Raw genomic sequence first — 21,726 nt, 5'->3', positions numbered from 1 at the left:
GTTCTTCAAGCTACGAAATTGCTGTCGAGTAGTAGAGCTATGCCAAAAAAGGTTTGAGTTCACCCTTGTGGTAGATGTACAAATTGGAAATACCTCGAGCAGAATATGTTATTGTATTAGAAGTTTATTTGTTTTAAGCATGAACGAATAACCAGTGTCTAATTTTAGGTACCTTACAGCAGAGATAATATCATTAAAAGGTTACCTTGAGTAGAATATATTATTGTACGAATTAGAGGAGTAAAAACACTTTTTGACACATTTTTCAGGAAACTCCTTTCAGGAAATTAAAGAAAAAGAAATTAAAAAAATAAGGATTTTATACAAATGCAAAAGTGACTTTAATGACCTGACTGAAATCAATTTATCAAGGAGTTAACTGTACATCCGGACATATGGCAAATAAATTGATTCTATTCTATTCTATTCTATGAAATATTTCCGTCGAAACGCGGGTAAAACCCCGGGAAAAACTCAGTAAACCCACGCATTCCCAGTATATACCTACTAGTGTGTTCACGTTGCCTGATGCAGTTTCAAAATCCATCTTATGTTCTATAAATACAAATCTTTACCTAAAAATATATTTACACATAAACGGGTTTTACCTATCTTTCATTTCGTTGCTTGTTTTGACGGGAAATTCCACTTGCTTCGAGGAAAATCTACATTTATATTGAAATTCATAAATAATATGTAAGGACTATCCAAGATAAAGAATTTGTACCTATGATTATATAATATTATTTTTCCCTGGCATTAAAGCTGAAGAGTTTGTCTGTTTACTTGAACGCGTTGATCTCGTGAACTACTAGACAAACGTGAAGTATTTTTTCAGTGTTGCATATCCCATTTATCGCTACTCTTTATCTTTAATTTAAACTTATTCAGAGAACGATTTGTATATTATAAAAAAAATATAAGTAGGTAAGTACTATATTTTGGGACCTTTAACTATTAAAAATATATGCTGTTTCACCCCTTATCATCTTTTTGGATTATTCCTTGCTTAGTGTACACTTATTTGTGCAAAATTATATGCTTTCAGAGTCAGTTTCAGCTGTGTCTAGGCAGTCGGAATCCAAGCAATTAGTCTTACAAAAGGATTAGGTACCTGTTTATTCAAGTCCCAGCATCATGCGTTCATAAGCTTGAATTATGGCTTTATAGATACTACTACAACTTAATTAGCTGTTAGACACATGCCCCAGTAGAACTTTTCTCCCGCACCAGGATAAAAAGTAGCCTAAGTATGTATAGGTTAAGGTATACCTATCCTTTCTGGGGTCTCTGTAAAAACTGAAAATCGGTTTAATCGTTTTACCGTGAATGTGACAGACAGAGCTACTATTCGCATTTATTGCTTTCGTTTTGTAGTCTACGAATTATAATGAAAATTGAAAATTAAACAGTTACACTATACCTGGAAACTGTTACGGAACCTATCCCCCGTTATTTAAAACGTTACAAACTATTCAATGAAATGGTAATTATAACTACCTAAACTCAGAGTCAAAAGTTTTAATTGGTGATGCCTAATTTTGTAATAGTGTCTGTTTTTATTAGGTAAGTAGTAATTATCAGTCAGTGGTCCTCAAAGTCATCGTTAAGTAAATACGTAGGTACTAACCCATCATCTTCCTACTTTTGTTTTTATGGTGTTTAAATATCGAATGATCCTAGAATTTCCACTTTTTACTCCGAAATGCTACATAGGTCTATCTACGCTTGCAAACCCACTTTTTACCATTATTAAATTAAGTAAATAAGTTCAAGCAATTCTTACGACATTTTATGGGACTAACGTTCTGACTTTCGGATAATGTACGTTTTCATATGGGACCTCTTGATAAGAAGGTGGGAAAGTTACCATTACTTAAGGAACCTAACTTTTGAATTGCCTAATCCTACCATTTATGGGGCTATTCATCTGAAACTTGAGAAATCAGCAGTTCAAAGCCTTGAAGGACTTCACCGGCCACAGAAAGACATAAAATAAAAATCGATATAAATAATGACTCATTTGAATTGGTATGCACAAGTAGGTAGGTAGGGTACGTTGGTCATCACTTGATAATCGTAAGTCATGCAAAAGGCAGCATCCTCCTACCCTTATTTCATTTTTTTCTTGACAGACGTCAAAAGACTGAACACTGTCTGACGGCGTGCATCGTCTCCGAAGATTAATTTCACAAGTAATTTTCACCCATTGGTTTCGTCTTTCACATTTGCAAAGGGAAGAATTATCTACGTAGGTACGTAGATATGTTAAATAATATCCCATGTTCATATCCATGTTAAATAATATTAGGTCCCCAAGATACAGGCAGCGCCTAGTTTGGGGACCACAGAACCTATGAAAATGTCCCCCATAGAGAAGTTACAGCGAACGTTTGTAATAATTTACTTTACCTAATTTTAAAAACGTGACTCATTAATGTAACTGTGGATCAATAAACTTTATTATTTATTTATTTATTATTTAATATGAATTCCTCTTTAAAAAGTCTGGCAAAATGAACAAATTCGTCCATTAACTCCATTGAATTTTCCCCTTTACGTGTGATAATGCGTGGACAACATTCTCTACCATCAGGTACCTATACCTACGGGTATGTTGGCATTTTAATTTATCATAATAGATATCATTTCTTTTCATATAACTTTCCCTATGAAATAAAATTGTAATAATATCTGTACGCTTTATTAGCAGGACATACTAGTGATCCTTAGTATAAAAAATGAGTACCTTTGTGATCTATGGCCTATGATCACAGATGAAAGCACTTTGACTTTAACGTCTCTATTGAATAGGTTTAATTAAACGAAGCCTGAAAATCTGAAGATTACGTAATCCTTTTGCAAGGACCGTTTTTGGACGAGTGCGGGCTCTTTGTAGTTCCGTAGGAATTAGGATGTGATTACTTACTAATTTTAAACATAACAAATAGATACTTAGGTCTTCGTCTTAAAATCTTTTCAATTTGGGGCAATTGCTGATATAAGTACCTACCTACATTTACCGGAGACAGTTTCGAATATCACAAGAACTGTGATTGATTTGAACTGCTGATTTCTTTTTTTTTTATAGGTAGGTACATCCTGTCTGTACCTACTTAAGTAATGGGTAGGTACCTATTGGCGAACCCAGTTTAAGATCCTCTAACCTTTGCAGGGTTTAGTAAACCTTTTTCATTCATATACCTAAAAAATAAAAGGACGAGGGTAGATTTTTTCCCCTTCATAAGAATGAGGGTGGTCTGGTACCTAGGTACTGGTACCAATATAGAAACCATACCAATCACGTAAAAAGAACTCAATTCATCGAATTCAAGTGAATTCTTACTTACTTAAGGTAGGTAATTACTTAAGAATTAAAAAATAAGTTCTAATAGGTACTCCCTAATTAAGTAGCTGTACCTATGTTCGATCGCAGTACAAATCATTTACCTACGTAATTCAAAAATTCACCTAGGTAGGTAGCAAATTGTTTTGAGTAAAATAAACAATGGCGCATATCGAAGGAAACAATGGAACTTCACGTGTATTAAACCAAATTAAAACACTTACACGTTCAAGCACACTCCTCTTACTCATACAAAACGTGAATACATCAAATACCGGACGATAATGCTCATAAAAGTGACTAATTAAATCTATTTGCATTAAAATAAGTGACTTTAAAGCCGAATGGTTAATCAAAATGTACTTTGCCGCGGTATTTAATAGCAAATGGTCATTAAATACCACCCCTCGGTCGCATTCACTGTAGAACGTTGTGCAATCGTAATGCCTAGTTCGTACACGTGTCATTCTGAAAGCGCCTGGCCTTGAAAATCATTATAACTATGTAACATACTTTGTACCTATCATCTTACGTAATAAAACCGTAAATGTTCAATATCGATCCCCGATTAGCTTGTATGTTTTGAAATGTCGACTTAAATAAAGTTTCTAACGATAACAAACCCAATTACGTGAATATAAAGAAGAATTAACGTTTAAGAACAAAGTTAATGCAATAAAAGTAACCTAAAAGTTATATCGTGTCATGTAGCATAGTTGAGTCGCAAAAAGCGAATTAAAGCGTTTTTGAACGCGTATAATGTACATAAAAGTTGTTTTTAACAAAGAAAGAGTGAGTTCGTATCGAAAATATGTATCGTGGAGAGGCCCATCGGAGTCGGGCGGATGTTATATAGCTACGTAGATAAAACCTTCCGCCGAGCGCAGCGCCCCAAGCGGCGGCCAACATCATCAAACTTCATGCCGTGCTGTACACCCTTCCCAACAAGTTTCGACGAGGTTTCGCCCGATTATTTATATTAAATATGATTTAGTTTGTTCGAAATTTTTGGTTCTTGTATTTTTAGTGCTTTTTGTCTACAAATGATTGTTTTGGGTAAGATTAAATTAAGACTTGTAAATATAGTCAGGAATACCAAGAAATTGCTTGTTAAGTCTACATGATGACATTTTATATCGCATTTTGGCACAACGGTATTTAGCTTCATTGTTATAAATTCAATAAGTCAACATAAATCGCAAAAGTGATTTTTAACTCAAATTAAAAAAATAATAATGATGAATCACTTTTTACTCGACTTCAAATCACCAGTACTTAACACGTTATTACGCTAAGCAGTATTTCTGTCCCTGTCTAACTGATGTCAAGACTTATCAAAATGCTATTATTACCAAACCAGTTTTATAGTTAGTCTTGGTTTATGGCTCGATATATTAAACTAGCTTTCTGTACAGAAATAAGCTTAGAGTAAACGTTACTCCCTTGTACTATCCTTTTTTAGGAAAATGTCACTGTATCTCTTTCTTACGGTAGGCTCAATACTTCAATATGTCAAAAGTTCTTGACAGTTGCTTTTGACAGATGGAAGTAACACTCGTGCTTCCTTTCTATCAAAACTTGTTGCAAAAAAACTCATTTGCAATAATAAAGTGTGTATAGTGTGTTTGTGAAATATGTCATTTTACTTGTATGTGTGTCAAAAGGGATAAAAAACAACAAAATTATCTAAATCAATTTATTTGAACTAAAACAGTTTACAATATTTATCTAAAAACCTTTGGAATGCGCCCACTCACGTAGATCATTAACATAATCACCCTTAGCTTCTATAAATCTACCGACTTCGTGAACACGCGTTTCTACATATCTACCATTTTTTTCTTTCAAAAAGCTTTTAATTTCATCGTTCATGAGCCAGATGTCGCCTTCAATGCGCCTAACCATTGTTATTTTACGGATGCCTCTATAAGTGATTTCTAAATAAATTGGTATTTCATGGTTTTTTGTTCTAGCTATGAAGTATGGGAGATTTTTAGCTTCTTCCTTAGGCGGGATCCAGCCCGAGGGATAGTGGTCCTTGGGTGTGACAGCAGGGATGGTGTCCATGGGCAGCAGTCTCTGCACGTACTCCCACTCGGGGGGATTCTTCACGATTTCGTAGTCATATTGCTCTTTGATCCTAGTCACAAAAGGCGAATGCGCGTAGTTCGAGTACTTTCTTGATAATATTGCCTGAAACAAAAGAAAAAATATTTAGTTGTTTGCTAATATATAAATAAAACTCCATCCCCGAAAAAAAAACCCCACTTAACCTTAATTACATGTTAAACCCTAATTTCCAATAATCGCCATTTATATAACACGCCATCATTATTAAAAACTAAGAGATAGTTATTAAAACATTGCCTTACGCATCATTAATCAAAGTCATTCTGAAAATAAATTAATGTCAAAAAAATACGGAGCCGCGAGAAACTTGCGTGGAAGAGTGTACATCCATAGTTCTGTCACATGTCGCGGTCAAAGCGACATTACGACTCGACGCGAGTGAAAATATAATTAAATAATTACCGATTGTGATCCCGGACCAAGTCTTGCACCCAAATCAGTCGCGTTGTTCAGGATTTGTCCAGTTTTTCCAGCAAAAAGTCGCGCAAACGCGCACTGTGATCGCCACACGGTCGCCATTTTGAATAGCGAATAGAGAATTGCTACAAGAGCAATAAGAACTATATTATTCGTTTCGAAGGAAACATTATGGCGGACGCCTGCAGTCATTTGGGCTTTTCAAAAATCGTTTTCTAAGTTTAATCGCGAGTTTATATTGAACTTTTTCGCATATTATGGTGCGTTGTGTATCTAATTAACTGTTTATTGTGGTTTTTGGAGGTTTCATTGGATAAATTGTGAGTATTTTGTGAGGACATTGCAGAGGTGCGCCACGGCTGGGGAAATGATTTGGTGCTTTCGTTCGCGAGACGCATACGCACTCGCTCAGCTGTAGGTGGCGTTAGGTGTCACCCGCGGCCTCGCCACCAAAACATCGAGTTTTTCATGAATTTTCCGGCGCGATTTCATATGTTATGATAGTTTTAAAAAGTTATTTTGATTCATATTTATGTTGACAATAGTTTAGTGTTCCCGAATAAATCGTAAATAAGGTCGTAATAAGTGAAATAAATGTGATAATATTGCGCGAACTTGTTGATTAGCGCGCGTTGGCTTTTGTTTACCACGACTTGTACACACGATTTATATGTGAATTGTGCCAAATTATACCACAATTGAGTACACAGTACGTTCATTTAGTGATCCCTCTGCTAATTTATTTATAAAACAGGGTTTTAACCAACTTAAGTTAGGTGTTATTTTGGAAGTGGTTCAACAAGTGATTTTTAATACCACGTTGCTAATTATAGGGCGGTAAGGGTAATTAACGATTGCTTATCGGTTTCCAGGTCCAGATGGCACAGTATAGAGAAGTATTATGGCTCAAAGTCGTCCCAACACAAAGATAAAGGAGTCACTGAAGCTGAAAACTACTAGTTACTTGAACAAGGACGACAGTGGTTGTGATACCTGCCCTGAAGAGTGCTTGACTGACACCAATCTACAAGATACTGACAGTGAGAGCCAGTCTTCAGAGGCCTGCAAACAGAAATATTCAGGCAAGAGTCGGGGCACCTCGTCGATCAAACTCAGATCGACTAACAGGAGCAAAGCTGACAGCCAGCCTCTACCTGATGTCGAAAGAACGGGGACATCTCCCACCACACATTCCAACATGAAAACTAAACAATTTAAGGAGGAACTAGACAAGAGTATCGATGAGGACACCGTCATAGAACCCAAGACCCGTGCCCGCAAGAAGGCCTCAGATATCAATGAAGATGACAAGAAAGCAACACCAGACGAGCCTAAAACGTCCAAAGAACCTAAGAAACCTGTAGGCAAACCTAAAGCTGTGGTCAAGAAGCGACCCTTAGGCATCAGAAAAACTTTAAGAAGCAAAAAAGCTTTAGTTGTCAAAGAAAAGGTTAAAAATGTTATAAAACAAACTGCCAAGAGAGGAAGGAAGCCTGCAATCAAAATAAACACTGAGGACACCCAAGATAAAGAAGCCGTCCCATTGATACCTGCCTCTGAAATCAAGAAGGAGCCAGTGGAAGACACACCTAACTCGAGATCCTGTAGTCCAAAGACAGCTGGCAGGAGACCAAGACTCAGCTCTGACATGGCCATGATGAAGACAATGCTTGGCGACTCTTCAGCAACCCTGGTGCTGGGACCCCGCACCAGCCCATATTCAATGCGCTCTGAAAGAAGCAATAGCCCCTCACTGTTTGAAGGGAAGAATCTTCGTAGCGGAAAACCTAGGAAAGTCAAGAATAACTTATTGAGTGAAGTTGTTCTCAAAGAACAGAAGAAAAGGCGTAGACTGCATTCAGATTCTAAGACTTCAGATAGTGCAGAAACTCCTGAGGACTGTAAGAAGTTGAAGAGAGGTCGCTCATGCTCTCGTGAGGGCAGTGAGATCTCCAAGTGCTCAGACAACACTGAGTCTGACTTGAGCATGAGTGAGACGCTCAACGACACAGACAAGGAGCTCAACAAAAAAGTAGATAAATCTAAGACTGACCTAGATATAGATATTGAAAATAATGTACAGATCTCGACTATTGAAAAAGTGCCTTCTCTTGTTGTTGACTCCAAATTAGCTGAAACCAAACTGGACCCTCCGGAGCCTAGTAGTATCATAAACGCAAAGGATAAGAAACTGAGCTTAAACAGAAGTACTTCATTAGACTCTGATAACAATAATAGTAATAGGATAAACTTAGATGATTTAAATTCAAATGAAATAGAAGAAAAAATGATAATGAAGACTGATAATACGCTTTTTGATGCTCGTAGTAGTATATTGACTAGTATGTCTAAGACATTCAACTCTAAGGAGATGTCGAAGAATATAAGGAAGGCGCGTCGAGGGAGGAAAGCGATGGCAGCGTCACGACCAGCGCCCTCCCCCGCCCCCGCCGCCGCCCCCGCGCCCGTCTGCATCGCCAACACCATCACCGCCGACGCCGCCGACGACAAGGTGGAGACCATCGACACGCTCACTAAGGAGATCAACGATCTCATCAACAACCTCGACCAGAACATCGACGGCGACCTCGAGATGGTCACGGACACGAGCACGCCACTACCCACAGACACCACCCCCGACCAATTGCAGACTAAGACTGCTTCTAAATTCTATGGCCTAGCCAAACCCTTAAACGGAGACAACGTCCCCGCACCTGATACTCCTGTAAAAGACAAAGATATTATATCTCCTATCAGTTGTGAGATCACGCCGTCCAAGAATGACGATGGTGAGAACATACGACTTCATTATGAAGAAGATTCTGCTGAGAAACCTGTTGACGGTGCGAAGCATGAAATACCATTTAAATGTAGTACCGCCAGCATTGACAAGCTTATGGGTAGACTAAAAGAGTTTGAGGAGTTCGATAAGAGAAGACAAATGGAGTCCAAAGCCACTGATGGCGGCAAAGGTATGATGGTGACCAATGACGTGGTACTTATACCTAAGTCTGGTGACATCAAGCCACTAAAAGACATACAGTCTGTCAGGTCGCCTGAAAAACCTATAGAAAAGGAGAATGTATTGAGTTGCTTTGAGAACAACTCTGCTATTTCAATAGTCAAGAGAGATCAAGTGAGGAAATCCACCGACGTCGACCTGCCTAACTCAGTCACTCTAATAAAAAGGAATAGTTTTAGTTCAAGGAAAGAGTCTACAAGTTCTAATCACTCGCGAGAGTCTGATGCTATCAGTATATTTGAGAAGTCGCTGGGCAAGGATGTCACGCTGACGGAGATAAGGAAGTCGGTGGACAAGTCGGCGATGCAGGCCAGCACGCCGATGGACCTCCACCAGTTCGCGACGCTGCACCCCAACACACCCAACTCGAGTCTAGCGGGAGTCGTATTAGATTCCAGTCAGATCTCGATAACGCCCCGCGTCGTCGACTCTAAGATAAACAATGATGTGCAAATAATCACCAAGAGGAAATCGAGGGAGTCGATGTCGCGCAAGTCTTCCGAGTCCACTGTCGAGCCTGAAGATAAAATGGCGACCATTGAGAAGATCAAGTCTCCGCCGCATCAGAACGTGTCTCCTGCGGTATCTATCACGCCCGCGCCAGTCGCTGTCAAGTCGCCTGAAGCTGCCCCAGTGGAGACTGAAGCACTGCCCCCACCGATAGAAACTATAAAGTCTATTGAAGATATTTCAGCTTCTGAAGTTCCTAAAGTCGATGCCACTGTTGTTAGTGCACCTAAGGTAGAGGAACTGAAAACTGAAACTCCAATAGCGGAGGCTGAAACTCCAGTGAGTGCAGTGCCGGTCACAGCTGAAGCTGAGGCGATGGACGTAGAACAACCTGAACAGAAGCCTAAAGAGACTAAAGCTACAGAATTGCTAGTAGAAGAAAAGACTGAAACAATTGTGGAAGCAAAACCTGTAGAGCCTGAAATAAAGCCAGCTAAGAGTCCTAAGACTAAATCTGCGCGCAACTCTACCGAGTGCCAGGCGGGACCCAGCAATGCACTCAACGAGACACCAGAGAGTCAGAAGCGCAAGGAGAACGTGTTACGGACGCTCGGCTTGCTGACACACAAGGCGGCTAAAGAGGCGAAGATTGAGAAGCTGAAAGAGAAAGAGAGGATATATGGTTCTAACTATGGTGGTATGATGTCTAATAAGAGTAAGGCTGCTAAGTCTCAGGGTGATTACACGGGTACGCTGAAGACTGTGATCAAGCTGAACCGGGGCGGGGACAAGAAGAAGCACCGCAGCTCGCTGAAGATGACGTTCCAGAAGAGCAAGTACCGGTCCGGCAAGCCGACGCCGGAGGTGGGCGAGGCGACCGCTGAGGATGACGCCTACTACACCATAGAGCGCCGAGAGGTGAGAAAACATTTATTATTTGTCTTTTTCACATACTCCCTCTTATGAGAAATATTTTTGCCAGTCCCATAAATATTATTTATTTATTTATTACTAACCTATAATGTCCCACTGCTGGGCAAAGGCCTCCCCATCCCGCTTCCACACTTCTCGATCCCTCGATCGAGTCCACCAGTCCCGACAGTAGGCGTCCAGTTCGTCACGCCATCTCTTCCGGGGCCTACCCCGCCTGCGGTGTAGATTGTATACACCCCGGGTCCCAGCGCCGGGCTGGCTTCCGTCAGAGACAGCTCGGCCGCTGGGGCCGCCGGGCACTTGGGGCCGAACTGTGGGTGTGTAACTCATGGGGGTTTGGACCGTTTGTCCCACCATGCTGGTCCAGTGCACGGTTGGTGGGTGGGTCGCCAGAGCCTCGTTTGTTGTTTAGCAGGGTGTACTACGAGCAGGAGAGGTTGGCTTGGATCCCGAAAGATATTGTTTGGGACCCCTTACATAAATATATCCTCTATAAATTAAAAACGAATTTCTTCCAATTAAAAGGTTAAGTTGTTCATATAGGAATAAGTAAATTATTAAATTTTAAAATATTTATTCCTAAGTTTCAACTAGAACTTTGGAACGTTAATAACTTTTACAGTTTGATTATAACCGGGTAAAGTTTTTGTATCTGGGTATGAATATAATAAAATACTATTCTATTCCATAGTTATGAAAACATTCAGGCTTTGGAAATAAGTTATTTATTACTGTGTTTTTAACTTATATTCTTCCATGAGCTTTTAAGCTCCCAAAGTTTCCTTGAGTCAACGGTTACACAGATGATTGGAAACTATTTTTTTTTATATCAATATTTTCATATTAAACAATGACTGTCTGCATAATATAATAATTATGCATAATTAAATGATAGACTAAACCTCCAAACATTTATTTGAATTAATATTTTTAAATAACTTTGGTTTTAAAACACATGTACATTACAATAAGCATCAATTGTAAATAACTTATTTACAAGTACATAGTCACTACTCTTTCTCTCCCTTATATTACTGATCATACTAGTGTACATCTACTTCTGATTGATACATGAAGAGCTTGCAAGCTTATAAGCTTCACTATTAGATAAATCTCAGCACTCATTCTATGAATAAACTCTAAAATATCTCATCCTATGAATTAGGGCCATGTTTAGTCTAACTTTTCAGTGCCCTGCTACCCAGAATTTTCTAAATACATACATATAATCCTTTTTGTATTAGTCTAAAACCTCTCTTCATAAATGCTTTTTAATGTACTACAAACTAAAATTATGAAAAATTATAATTATTAGGTATTAGTTATAGATCCAGGTTCAAACTTGTTATGTTTGATAAGTAGTGGAAATAAAGGTATTTTTTATTTATGTACTAAAATGTAATTCTAATGTTAATGTTGTTGTCTCCAGGGTGCAGCCGGCGCGGCATCTGACGGTGGGCACAGAAAGTCTCATTACAGTAATCGTCTTAACAGCCATGGTGTGTGGACACATTCACCCCACTACACACTGTCGTTATGTGCACTCATGATATTCACACTGCGACTATTTTGTCGTATACACGACTTTTTAGTCGTGCATCCCACTCTTTGGCTTATTTTGTCGCAAAGGCATACTTATTTGTAGTAAAAACACTTTTACAGTAGAATTTTAGACGAAAGTTATTTTAACTATACTATTTACATCAAAATACTAATTCAAATACCAACATTCTGAGTGGGATGGGAATAAATAATATGTAAAAAGCGACCAACCTTAGACAAATATATATGAACCCAACAACGAACAATTGTGGACAGGAAAACATTACTTCCTTGACATTTTCAGTTGTTATATTTTTCCTTTTATATAAAGTACAATATTTTCGAAATTTATTTAATCTGAATTCAGGAAATACAGTACAGGTTTTTTTTAATTGATAATAATTGGTATCATGTGTGCACTAGCGAAATTTTGTCAGTTTCTATCAAAGTTTATAATGAACAAATAATGCTGCATTCAATAATTATGAATTTTGATAACTGACACAGGTTTAATAAAATATAATAAAACTAAGTTCATACTTTTCTTGCATGACTTTTCTAATATTAATCACCCGAATTTACTAAAAACAGTTCCAGAAAGGTAGAGGAATAATTTTGATAAATGCAAATCTTTTCAAAACTACATAAAAGTAATATAGTCTTAGGTTTTCCCTACATGCTATTATTGTTTCATTAAAAATGTTGCCTACATTACTTCATGATCTAATTAGTTCCAAATAAAACTAAAAATTTGCTCCCTACAAGTAGATAAGAGTGGTTTATACTTTTAGCTTCTCCACCTATATAACATTTATGATAATAATAATTGTGTAGTTAAATGATACACTTGATTTCTCTCGCTTTCACCCGCGCCCTGGAGGAACTTTTTCTTAACATTTAAAGACTATTTTAGTAGAGTCATAGCCTAACAAACAAACAGTTTATAATACTGGTTTAGATGTATCTTTACCCAAAATAAATTCCTTAACATTTTTTAACAAAAATATTAGAAACGTTTCAAATATCCGTCATAAAACGTTGTTTAGACTTTATTTCGAAGATGGTTGTAGTTTAGACAAAGTTTTCCTTGCATCGTCCTCGCGAATTTCCTTCGCGTCGGCTCAATTGCCACGCACGATGCATATCCGCTTATAGGGGTCATATTATTAGCTGTGGGTACTGGGATACTCAGTTACCTACTATATCTATAGCTATTATAATAGGATAAAGCTGAAGATTCCGTTTTGAGAAACGATTTCAATGTTCAAAGGCTAGATTTTATCCGTGTGCGCGGAATAGTTCCTACGGGATGCAGGTGAAACTGACTAGACTTCTTTCTGCCCAGAATACCGTTAGTTTTTAGTTATTCTTTTGAGTTCCCCCCTACAAAGCATTGAAAACTTAATAAGTCCCTAGAGGTTTCTTTTTAAGATTCCTTGGAGTTGTATCTCATGATAACTATAAAATAACAGACATTACGTCTTAGCCACAATTACACTATTACTTTATTTATTTTTTATATGAGAAGTTTTGAATCAAATTAAAATATTTAATTAAAGGGAAATCATAGAGTTCTAAATTAACAAAGCTAACAATTATGAACTAATAGATCTTAACTAAAACTTAATCGCATGAAATAATACGCATGTCGATCATATCTTACAAAATTTTATGATGAGGTTTAATTAAGTATGAATTTTGCCCTCAAATGTATGTCAATTGTCAAATATTGTTCCTAGGTCTACCTAAATATTAGTTTTTAGCAGCAATTCAAAATTTTCAATTCTAAAACATAATTAACTTTTTAATATTAAAAAAAAAAAAAACAGAAACTAGAAAATCCTTACATAATACATGTCCTATAAGAAATTAAACTTGTCTGCCAAACTCTTAAGTTAAATAAGAAAAAAATATTTTTCAAAACAACACACAGGTTTTCAAAAACTACATCAACACTACACAAACGACAACCATTCACCATATACATTATTCTCCAAAGAAGTGCCATAACCCAATCTTCTCCAAAGAAGTTCCATGACCCAGGCTTCTCCACAGACCCAGAAGCGGCGCCCGAGCCCGTGGAGCCCAAGGAGACGTTGAATCTGGTCATCCCGGAGAAGGCTTCCTCATTCAGCATACACCCCGGCCGGCTTTGTATGGACCAGTGCTTCTACTGTGGGGGGAAGTTCGGGCTTTTCGACACACCCTGTCATATAGCCCAGATTAAGAGCTCCGAAAGACAGAAGAAAGTTCTAGACAGTGAGTTTTTGCTTTTTATTTGAAACCTGTTAGATAACCTCCTTGTAAGACACTGATACTCAACTGCATCTGCTTAAACTGGTAGCCATCCCTAACATATGTAGTTGCTAAAAGGCTAGGCTGATGATTAAAACTTGCTTTTTTTAATTTCGACTTTTATGTCCTACCAATCTCTATCAAAATGTGTGACTGATCAATACGTTAATAGTTTTACGGATTCATCATCATAAAAATATTTTTCCAATTGGGATCTTCCAGTCTAATCGGATGCAGCTGAATACCAGTGTCCCCTGTTTAATCTCAACCTATGTTTGCGTATGTTATAAGAAGGCAGAGCAACCCTCTTATGTTATATGTTATAAGAAGGTTGCTCTGCCATTTTATAACATAAATTCTCTTTTCTAATTCCTCCTACCTTTACCCAGACGAGGAGAAGTTGACGATAGACAGCTGTCTATGCGACGCGTGCTACCGCCACGTGGACCGACGCGCGAACTGTCCGTCGTACCGCAAGCGACCGCTCGGCAAGCAGACCATGGACCCACCCATCACGTCGCTTCACAAGTGAGTAGATTGCACTGACTTCAACATACCAAAGAACTAACCTTGGCTGCGCAAACAGAACTGGACACTGTTGACCGCCTATCTATACGTAACGTATCTGATAGCCTATCAGGAACTTACCATCCACCCCCACACACCACAAGTACCACCTATTAGGTCTCGGATATCTGGCAGAAATTATAAGCAGCATTTCATTATAATAGAAAGCATTAACTGTCAGATAACTAGTTGACGTTTTATCTGTAACTAAGGAAACTGGGCCTTTGGTTTTCAGAATTCTGTGTATAACGATTGTCTATAGCCAAATGTGTTGTAGCCATAAAGTTAATGCTCTGGATTTTCGCTTTTCGGCAACTTAGAACTTTCCTGATAGTGGAGTCCCTGACGACTTCAAAGGTAGTTTATTTATAAGTCTTCTATTCACATACTTAATTAAGTATTTGTTCTGTTTCTTTTCTTTTTGCTTGCGTTTTGCTCTGCTTTCTTTTTGACTCGATTACTATAGCAAAAAACACTCTGTGATAAATCTATTCGCTTCAGCTATTAACAATTCCCTTCTCCCCACAGTACTCAAACGGAGAAGGCAATAAGTCCGCCCCTAGAGGAGGACAGCGAGGAAGAGACGCCTCCTGCCGCAGTGGGCACGGGGCGGGCGGCGGTGTGTCACACGGAGGGCTGCAGTGCCGCCGCCGACCACTCCATACGACGCAAGTGGCTTATCAAGATGAGGACTAGTGTTAATAAGCTGGTGAGTCATAGATTACGACATTATGTATGAGAGATGGTGGTAATTTGTTGATTATAAAGCCGGGGTTAATATTTGTACAGCAACTGATCAACATTATTGTTGAGCAACGCAACTGTTGTGTCGAGAGCGTTATCATTATCGATTCTCCAGCATGTAGTGTTGCCAGCAGCTCACCAATGAGTTGATGCAACTTAATTTAATATGAGTCTTACTTGGCCGAGCAAGGAAGATGTTTTGTATTCAATTGGAGCTTACAATAAATATGTGATAATACATAAATATGTATTATCCAGAATCTATGTGCGAAGTTAATTCTCAGATGTCTGCCAAATTACTTCAAGGAAGTATTCAGAGTGCACGTTTAAAAGGCAATTTTTTTTTTCTTCGTTTATTTGCCTAATTGAAACATAATATATAATACAATTATTACATAATTGACACATACAATAAATATTATTATGTTGTCCTCAGCTGAAGCTGAAGTGCGACTACCCTGGCTTGCACACCCTCCCGCTGTGCGCGGAGCACTACCGCGCGCTGGCGCCGCTGCTCGCCTGCGCGCTGTGCCGCCGCCGCATCACCAAGCATCATAACGTGTACTTTATACACCATGTGAGTATTCATTAAATAATATCCAACATGACTTAATAATGTTAAGAAAGTTATTATAAGATATGGTATTATCGCTCAGCAAAGTTGAAATATAACTCGTCGACGGCGAAGTCGTGGTGGCCTAGTGGGCAAAGAACCAACCTCTCGAGTATGAGGGCGCGGGTTCGATCCCAGGTCAGGCAAGTACCAATGCAACTTTTCAAAGTTTGTATGTACTTTCTAAGTATATCTTAGACACCAATGACTGTGTTTCGGATGGCACGTTAAACTGTAGGTCCCGGCTGTCATTGAACATCCTTGACAGTCGTTACGGGTAGTCAGAAGCCAGTAAGTCTGACACCAGTCTAACTAAGGGGTATCGGGTTGCCCGGGTAACTGAGTTGAGGAGGTCAGATAGGCAGTCGCTTCTTGTAAAGCACTGGTACTCAGCTGAATCCGGTTAGACTGGAAGCCGACCCCAATATAGTTGGGAAAAGGCTCGGAGGATGAAAGTTGAAATATAACTCTCAAGTTTACTTTTCAACCGACTTCCCAAAAAGGAGGTTATTGTTAATCAATTTGATAAATCAGCGGTTTCTTTCGCGTCCTACAGGAATTACTTCGCGTACCTAGATATAAAGTAACCTTCTAACTTATAATCGAATCACAGAAGAAAAAGAGCGAGTGGAAGTACCCAAAATATACGCAGAAAGTTGCATCGGGCGCAATAGCTTTATAGTGCTTCCACTCGTGCTAATCGTCTCAGTGTTTCTCAAAATTTGCGCGCAAACTTCAGCTGTATAATATTAATATAACTAATAATATACCACATCCACAGGGCTACACGGAACTGAACCCGTACCTCAAGGCGGCGCTAGTCCCGGTGCAGTTCACGGAGCGGCCGGTGCTGTGCAAGGCCTGCCGCTACTACTGCACGCTGCTGCAGCGCCCGGGACACAAGGACAACTACGCCACCGCTTATAGGAACAAGTATGTAGCTTAAATACTGAAATATTTGCACTCTTATTTAGGCCCAAGTTCACTAACAATATAAACGTGAGATTTTTTTTCTTAAAACAACTGCTGGGGAGTTTGTTCCACCCCTTCTTCTTCCCAGCAAAAACACATGAAGTGGTGAAGGGCGGGCGTTTTGGGGGCTGTCTTTTTTAAATTTGACGTTCGAAAAGTGCTGATTTTCAGCCTACTTTGAATAAATGACTTTTGATTTTTGACTGTTTGAAAATTGAAAGTGAAATTGTACGGGCTACTTGAACATCATTCTAGCTCTGTCACACTTTCGTTTTCTGCAACAGAATTACTTTCAAGTTATTATATAAGGAACTTTAACATTAAGTGATGTTTGTTAAGTTCCCCATAAGGCGAATAATACTATATTTACATATTTAATTCAATACAATATTTACATATTTAATTCACCAAGCACTCATATCTTTTATTATCCATGCGTCAATTTAACCAAGACCCATCTATTTCAGACTACTACAAATCTACAACCTCGAAGTACCACAAAATCAGCCATCAGAGAACAACGACACGGAAGATACAATCAACGACGACAGCAAACTCAAGAAGAAACAAAGACCTAAGTCTAAGCAGAGGAAGTCTACCGAACCTGACAGTAAACTCGACAGCGAGTCTGAGAGGACCAGCGAGAGCACACCAGAGAAGGACAAGATAAGAGAAGACAGCGACAGCAGGGAACAACCTCTAGAGGAAGACATAGAGAGCCTCATCTCCTCAAATAAGATCCTAGTACCCAATGCTGCCAAACCTACTGACAGTAACCACCAAAGTGATGCTTCCGAGCCTGATATGCAAGACGTGGAAGGCCCATTACTCCCTCTAGACAAACAGACAGAACTGCAGTACTTGTTACAGAAACAAAACAATCCTGCACAGTTCCTACAGAAACCTAATCTTACAAACAAACAGAAGAATATACTAAAAGTGCATAATTTATCCGGTGTTCAGAAACCTGCCAACCAGCATAGGATTGTAGAGAAGAATTCTAAGAGGATACACAAGTTGGGACAGATTCTAACACATAAGGATAAAGCTAAGAGTGATAATGAGGAAGAGAGAGTGAAGGAAGGTATACCAATACTGAAGAATATCTCATTAAATGAGGAATGCACGATAGAGTCGATACCTAACAAACGCCCGGCGGATATAAACACGCTGAAAAACAAATGGCAAATGTCTGAAAGCTTCACGCAAGTCAAGAAAAACTTGAGCGAGCTATCCAAGAACAAAGATCATAAGAAGGTGTCAGATACAGTGAAATACTCAAATCCCGTCAAAAGATTAGAAACCAACCCTTCGATATCTGTTAGAGAGTTGTTCCCGGGCGAAGAGGAAATGAACCTACAGTGTAATATAGAATTCAATAATGTTAAAGGCGTGACGCCGGAAGGTTGGGAGAAGTGTAATACAATGATTCAGTATGACGTGGAAACTAAGAAGCTTTGGAACGAGTTACAGAGACCGTACGGCAACCAATCTTCATTCCTGCGTCATCTAATACTGCTAGAGAAATACTTTAGAAGTGGAGACTTGATTCTATCACATAACGCGTCACCACACGCGATGAACTACAGTGATTCTGTACAAAGCAGACTAAAGGCTTACGACAATGTAGTCAATGATACTCCCAGACGAAACGAGCCGGCGATAAGCTTGCTAGAATTTAGGAAAAAGCCTTCAATAAATGGCAAGAGTTTGTTAAAATCTAGCCATAGTGAAGGTGATAAGGAAACTAAGAAGTTTATGCCGCCTCCTGGGGTGTTGCCGAAGCCGAAATCGAAGTCTGACAAGGCGAAGTCGAAGCCGCTGCCTCCTGAGCTGATTGCGATCAACACTCCTAACGCACAGGGTCGGAAAGCGATACAGAATGTGTTACACAATATTCAGCAGTTAGTGAAAGGTGTGTCGGCGTCGGATCCTACGGAGATCGCAGCTGCGCCGCTACCCGTCGCCACAGTGTCGACCTCAGTGTCCGCCACGGTGTCGGGCCCAATGTCAGCCACAGTGACAGCTATCCCTACCAAGATCGACCCTCCCGTCCTCCCCACTCCTAAGGAGAAGAAGGATGCTTCCAAGAAGGAGGAAACTCCTAAGAAAACTAAAGCGACTAGCAAGCCTTGGAGACCTACGCTTATGCCAATCACTCCGGTAAGTTTGTCAAATATTTTTAAAAATATAATATGTTATTTTGCCTTCAATTAAAATTAGTTTGTTGTTTTCATGTAGCGTAATTCTATTAATTAATAGTGTATGCTAATTTATTTAATGAGTAATTATAAACATGTAAATATTAAATAGTCACAATGTGGAAACAAAAACTAAATTCCTATTCAAGTAACGCAAATAGTGAATATATTTATACACCAAATTAATAACTATACCTTGATCTAAACTATTCATATTTGTTTCCAGGAGAACCTAGCCCGCATCGCCCGGGAGCCGACACAAGTGGCCGTGGACGGTCGCACGCTGCCCAGCCTCGTGCAGGTGATGTCCTCCGGCAAGCGCTACCACATCACGCTGCACGACTACAACAAGATGTGCATCATGCGCCGCGAGAAGCTGCAGCAGCTGCACGACACCGACAAGAAGAAACCCAGCGACGACCACGTGCTGCCAGACATACAGCCCGGAGGACAGTGCGCCCTACTCGGCAACGGCGGCTCCGTCGTACAAAACACCCCAGACGACAAGAAAGATCCCGAAGTCCCACAAATCAGCTCCAACGCTGCCAACATACTCAAAAATGTCGGACTAAAGAATATAACGATAGCGCCGATACCCCAGAAGACGGCGACGGTGACGTCACAGACGGTCGCGTCGCCTATCGTGACGTCACCCTCGCTGCTGGTCACCACGACGCCGATCAAGATACCGCAGCTCGGTCCGGCTGTCACTATCATGAGTGAAACGGTTCTGTCTCCGCCGGTGGTGTCGCATATGATGATGCCGAAGATTCCCAAGTCCCTGACGGTCATACCGCAGAATGTGGTGCCTGCCGCCCCGGGCGCGGCGGCAGGCAGCGCGGCCGGCGCGGGCGGGGACGGCCAGCGTCCATAGCGACGCCTCATATACGTGCTGATATAGCGCAGAGACTATTGCAATAAGTGAGAGCACCCGAAAAGCCTTAATAATTATACTGTGTATATATTAGTGTAGTGACGGACATTGTGCTGTGAAAATGGTGACAAGGAATGTGTTAAATATATTACTCTGAAAGGTTTTTAATTATGTTTTTTTTTTTCATTTGTGCAAATGATGCGATGGTTTGTGCTGATCCTGTTGAGCAAAGCTTGGTTGTAGGTGATAAGTTCATAGTGTGTGCTGAATGTGTTCACGGACCTATGTAATTAAAGTTAGTTAAAGACTCAAGTACTATCAACCTTGGGGGACTTTTTTAGACTCAATGCTTACAAGTACTAAGTAAGTGCATTATCAATCTCATAAATAAATTATGGGAAAGGGTTTGTGACCATTAAAACAGCAATAACTTCGTAATACTAATTTATTTTAAGTTCAATAGAGGCCCGCTTAAATATTAGTTACTAAAAACCTGACTATGAAATACATAAAAAACTTTTTTACAAAAAAATTAAACCGACTTCCCAAAACACTAAAAAGCAAAAAAAAATCTATTTTTAGGTGCATCGGCCTAGAAGTCGGTGTCTAATGGATGTTACTAAGTTAATTTTGCCACCGACTTCTAGGCCGATGCACCTAAAAATAGATTTTTTTTTGCTTTTTAGTGTTTTGGGAAGTCGGTTTAATTTTTTTGTAAAAAAGTTTTTTATTTAAAGCTTTTCAGTGATACGAATAGTTGTCACTATCCATACAAGTGAGAAGTTCTCATCAATACAAAGAACATAAGTCCAAATACGAGGTATTTTACATATTCAGTTGTCGAGTTCCCTCGACTTACTTTCTCTGGTCTCCATCATCAGGTCAGCTCCAAACCTTCACTGTTGCAAAGGTCTTGTCAATACAAATAATTTAAGCCCAAACACGAGGTAGTTCACATATTCAGTTGTCGAGTTCCCTCGACCCTCTCTGGTTTCCATCATCAGATCAGCTCCAAATCTTCACAGTTGAATAGTGCTTTTAGGCGTACACCTGAGTGTCAAGTTTTTACCCTATGTATGCCTACAACTTTCGAAGGTTGCCCTCGATTTCTCAGGGTTTCCATCATCAGATCCTGACCTGATGACTATGGGACCACCTCGGGAGTATATCCTATCAAACAAAAAAAGAATCATCAAAATCGATTAATAACTGGCGGAGTAATCGCGTAACAAACATACAAAAAAAAAAAAAAAAAAAAAAAATACGGTCGAATTGAGAACCTCCTTTTTTGAAGTCGGTTAAAAACTACAGTTCCTTGCTGAGAAACTTTCAAAATTCTCTAGTCAGGTGGGAATATGCATTTATAATTTATTTATTTATCCTTCTGTTGCGTTTTGAAGAGATAGGTGGAATATGGAGATAGACTGACCATACAATCTTATAAAACTGCTGTGTACAGTGTATAAGCTCAATAAGAATTCATTTAGATTGGTGTCTAGTCTGTATTCCTAGCAGGCGTGGAGTAGTGTAGGTGTACTAGCTCGCTGTAGGCATGGGACGCGACACATCGCCTCGTATCATTCGCATGAACCTAGACAATCTATGTATAGTTATGTATAG

At 39.4% G+C, this 21,726-nt stretch overlaps 2 protein-coding genes across 3 annotated transcripts; one reads left to right on the top strand and one right to left on the bottom strand.

Moving 5' to 3' along the window:
• Positions 1-5,028: 5,028 nt before the first annotated feature.
• Positions 5,029-6,085, bottom strand: LOC124636131 (probable 39S ribosomal protein L49, mitochondrial). The gene is made up of 2 exons (XM_047172057.1): positions 5,879-6,085; positions 5,029-5,539 (listed from the first exon to the last, which is right to left on the bottom strand). Exons 1-2 carry the CDS (start codon positions 6,083-6,085, stop codon positions 5,075-5,077), a joined length of 672 nt encoding a protein of 223 aa, XP_047028013.1. The 3' UTR covers positions 5,029-5,074.
• Positions 6,076-20,274, top strand: LOC124636130. Of its 2 annotated transcripts, none has more exons than XM_047172056.1 (10): positions 6,076-6,213; positions 6,766-10,283; positions 11,728-11,752; positions 13,896-14,099; positions 14,525-14,663; positions 15,231-15,411; positions 15,883-16,023; positions 16,841-16,992; positions 17,499-19,194; positions 19,459-20,274. In XM_047172056.1, the coding sequence occupies exons 2-10, from the start codon at positions 6,795-6,797 to the stop codon at positions 20,104-20,106; spliced, it is 6,675 nt and encodes a 2,224-aa protein (XP_047028012.1). In that variant the 5' UTR covers positions 6,076-6,213; positions 6,766-6,794; the 3' UTR covers positions 20,107-20,274. The 2 variants fall into 2 exon arrangements, with proteins under 2 accessions (XP_047028012.1, XP_047028011.1); XM_047172055.1 differs by having other exon boundaries at positions 11,728-11,797.
• Positions 20,275-21,726: the final 1,452 nt, after the last annotated feature.

The sequence above is a fragment of the Helicoverpa zea genome, chromosome 14 (assembly GCF_022581195.2).
Source record: "Helicoverpa zea isolate HzStark_Cry1AcR chromosome 14, ilHelZeax1.1, whole genome shotgun sequence".
NCBI lineage: Eukaryota > Metazoa > Arthropoda > Insecta > Lepidoptera > Noctuidae > Helicoverpa > Helicoverpa zea.
This window is presented reverse-complemented; position numbering and strand designations above follow the sequence as displayed.

Coding starts and splice junctions, on each gene's coding strand:
- LOC124636131 (XM_047172057.1), bottom strand. CDS start 6,085: ATGACTGCAGGCGTCCGCCATAATGTTTCCTTCGAAACGAATAATATA. Junction 5,540..5,878: donor TTGGTCCGGGATCACAATCG/GTAATTATTTAA, acceptor CTTTTGTTTCAG/GCAATATTATCAAGAAAGTA.
- LOC124636130 (XM_047172055.1), top strand. CDS start 6,795: ATGGCTCAAAGTCGTCCCAACACAAAGATAAAGGAGTCACTGAAGCTG. Junction 14,100..14,524: donor ACAGAAGAAAGTTCTAGACA/GTGAGTTTTTGC, acceptor ACCTTTACCCAG/ACGAGGAGAAGTTGACGATA. Junction 16,993..17,498: donor GCCACCGCTTATAGGAACAA/GTATGTAGCTTA, acceptor CATCTATTTCAG/ACTACTACAAATCTACAACC.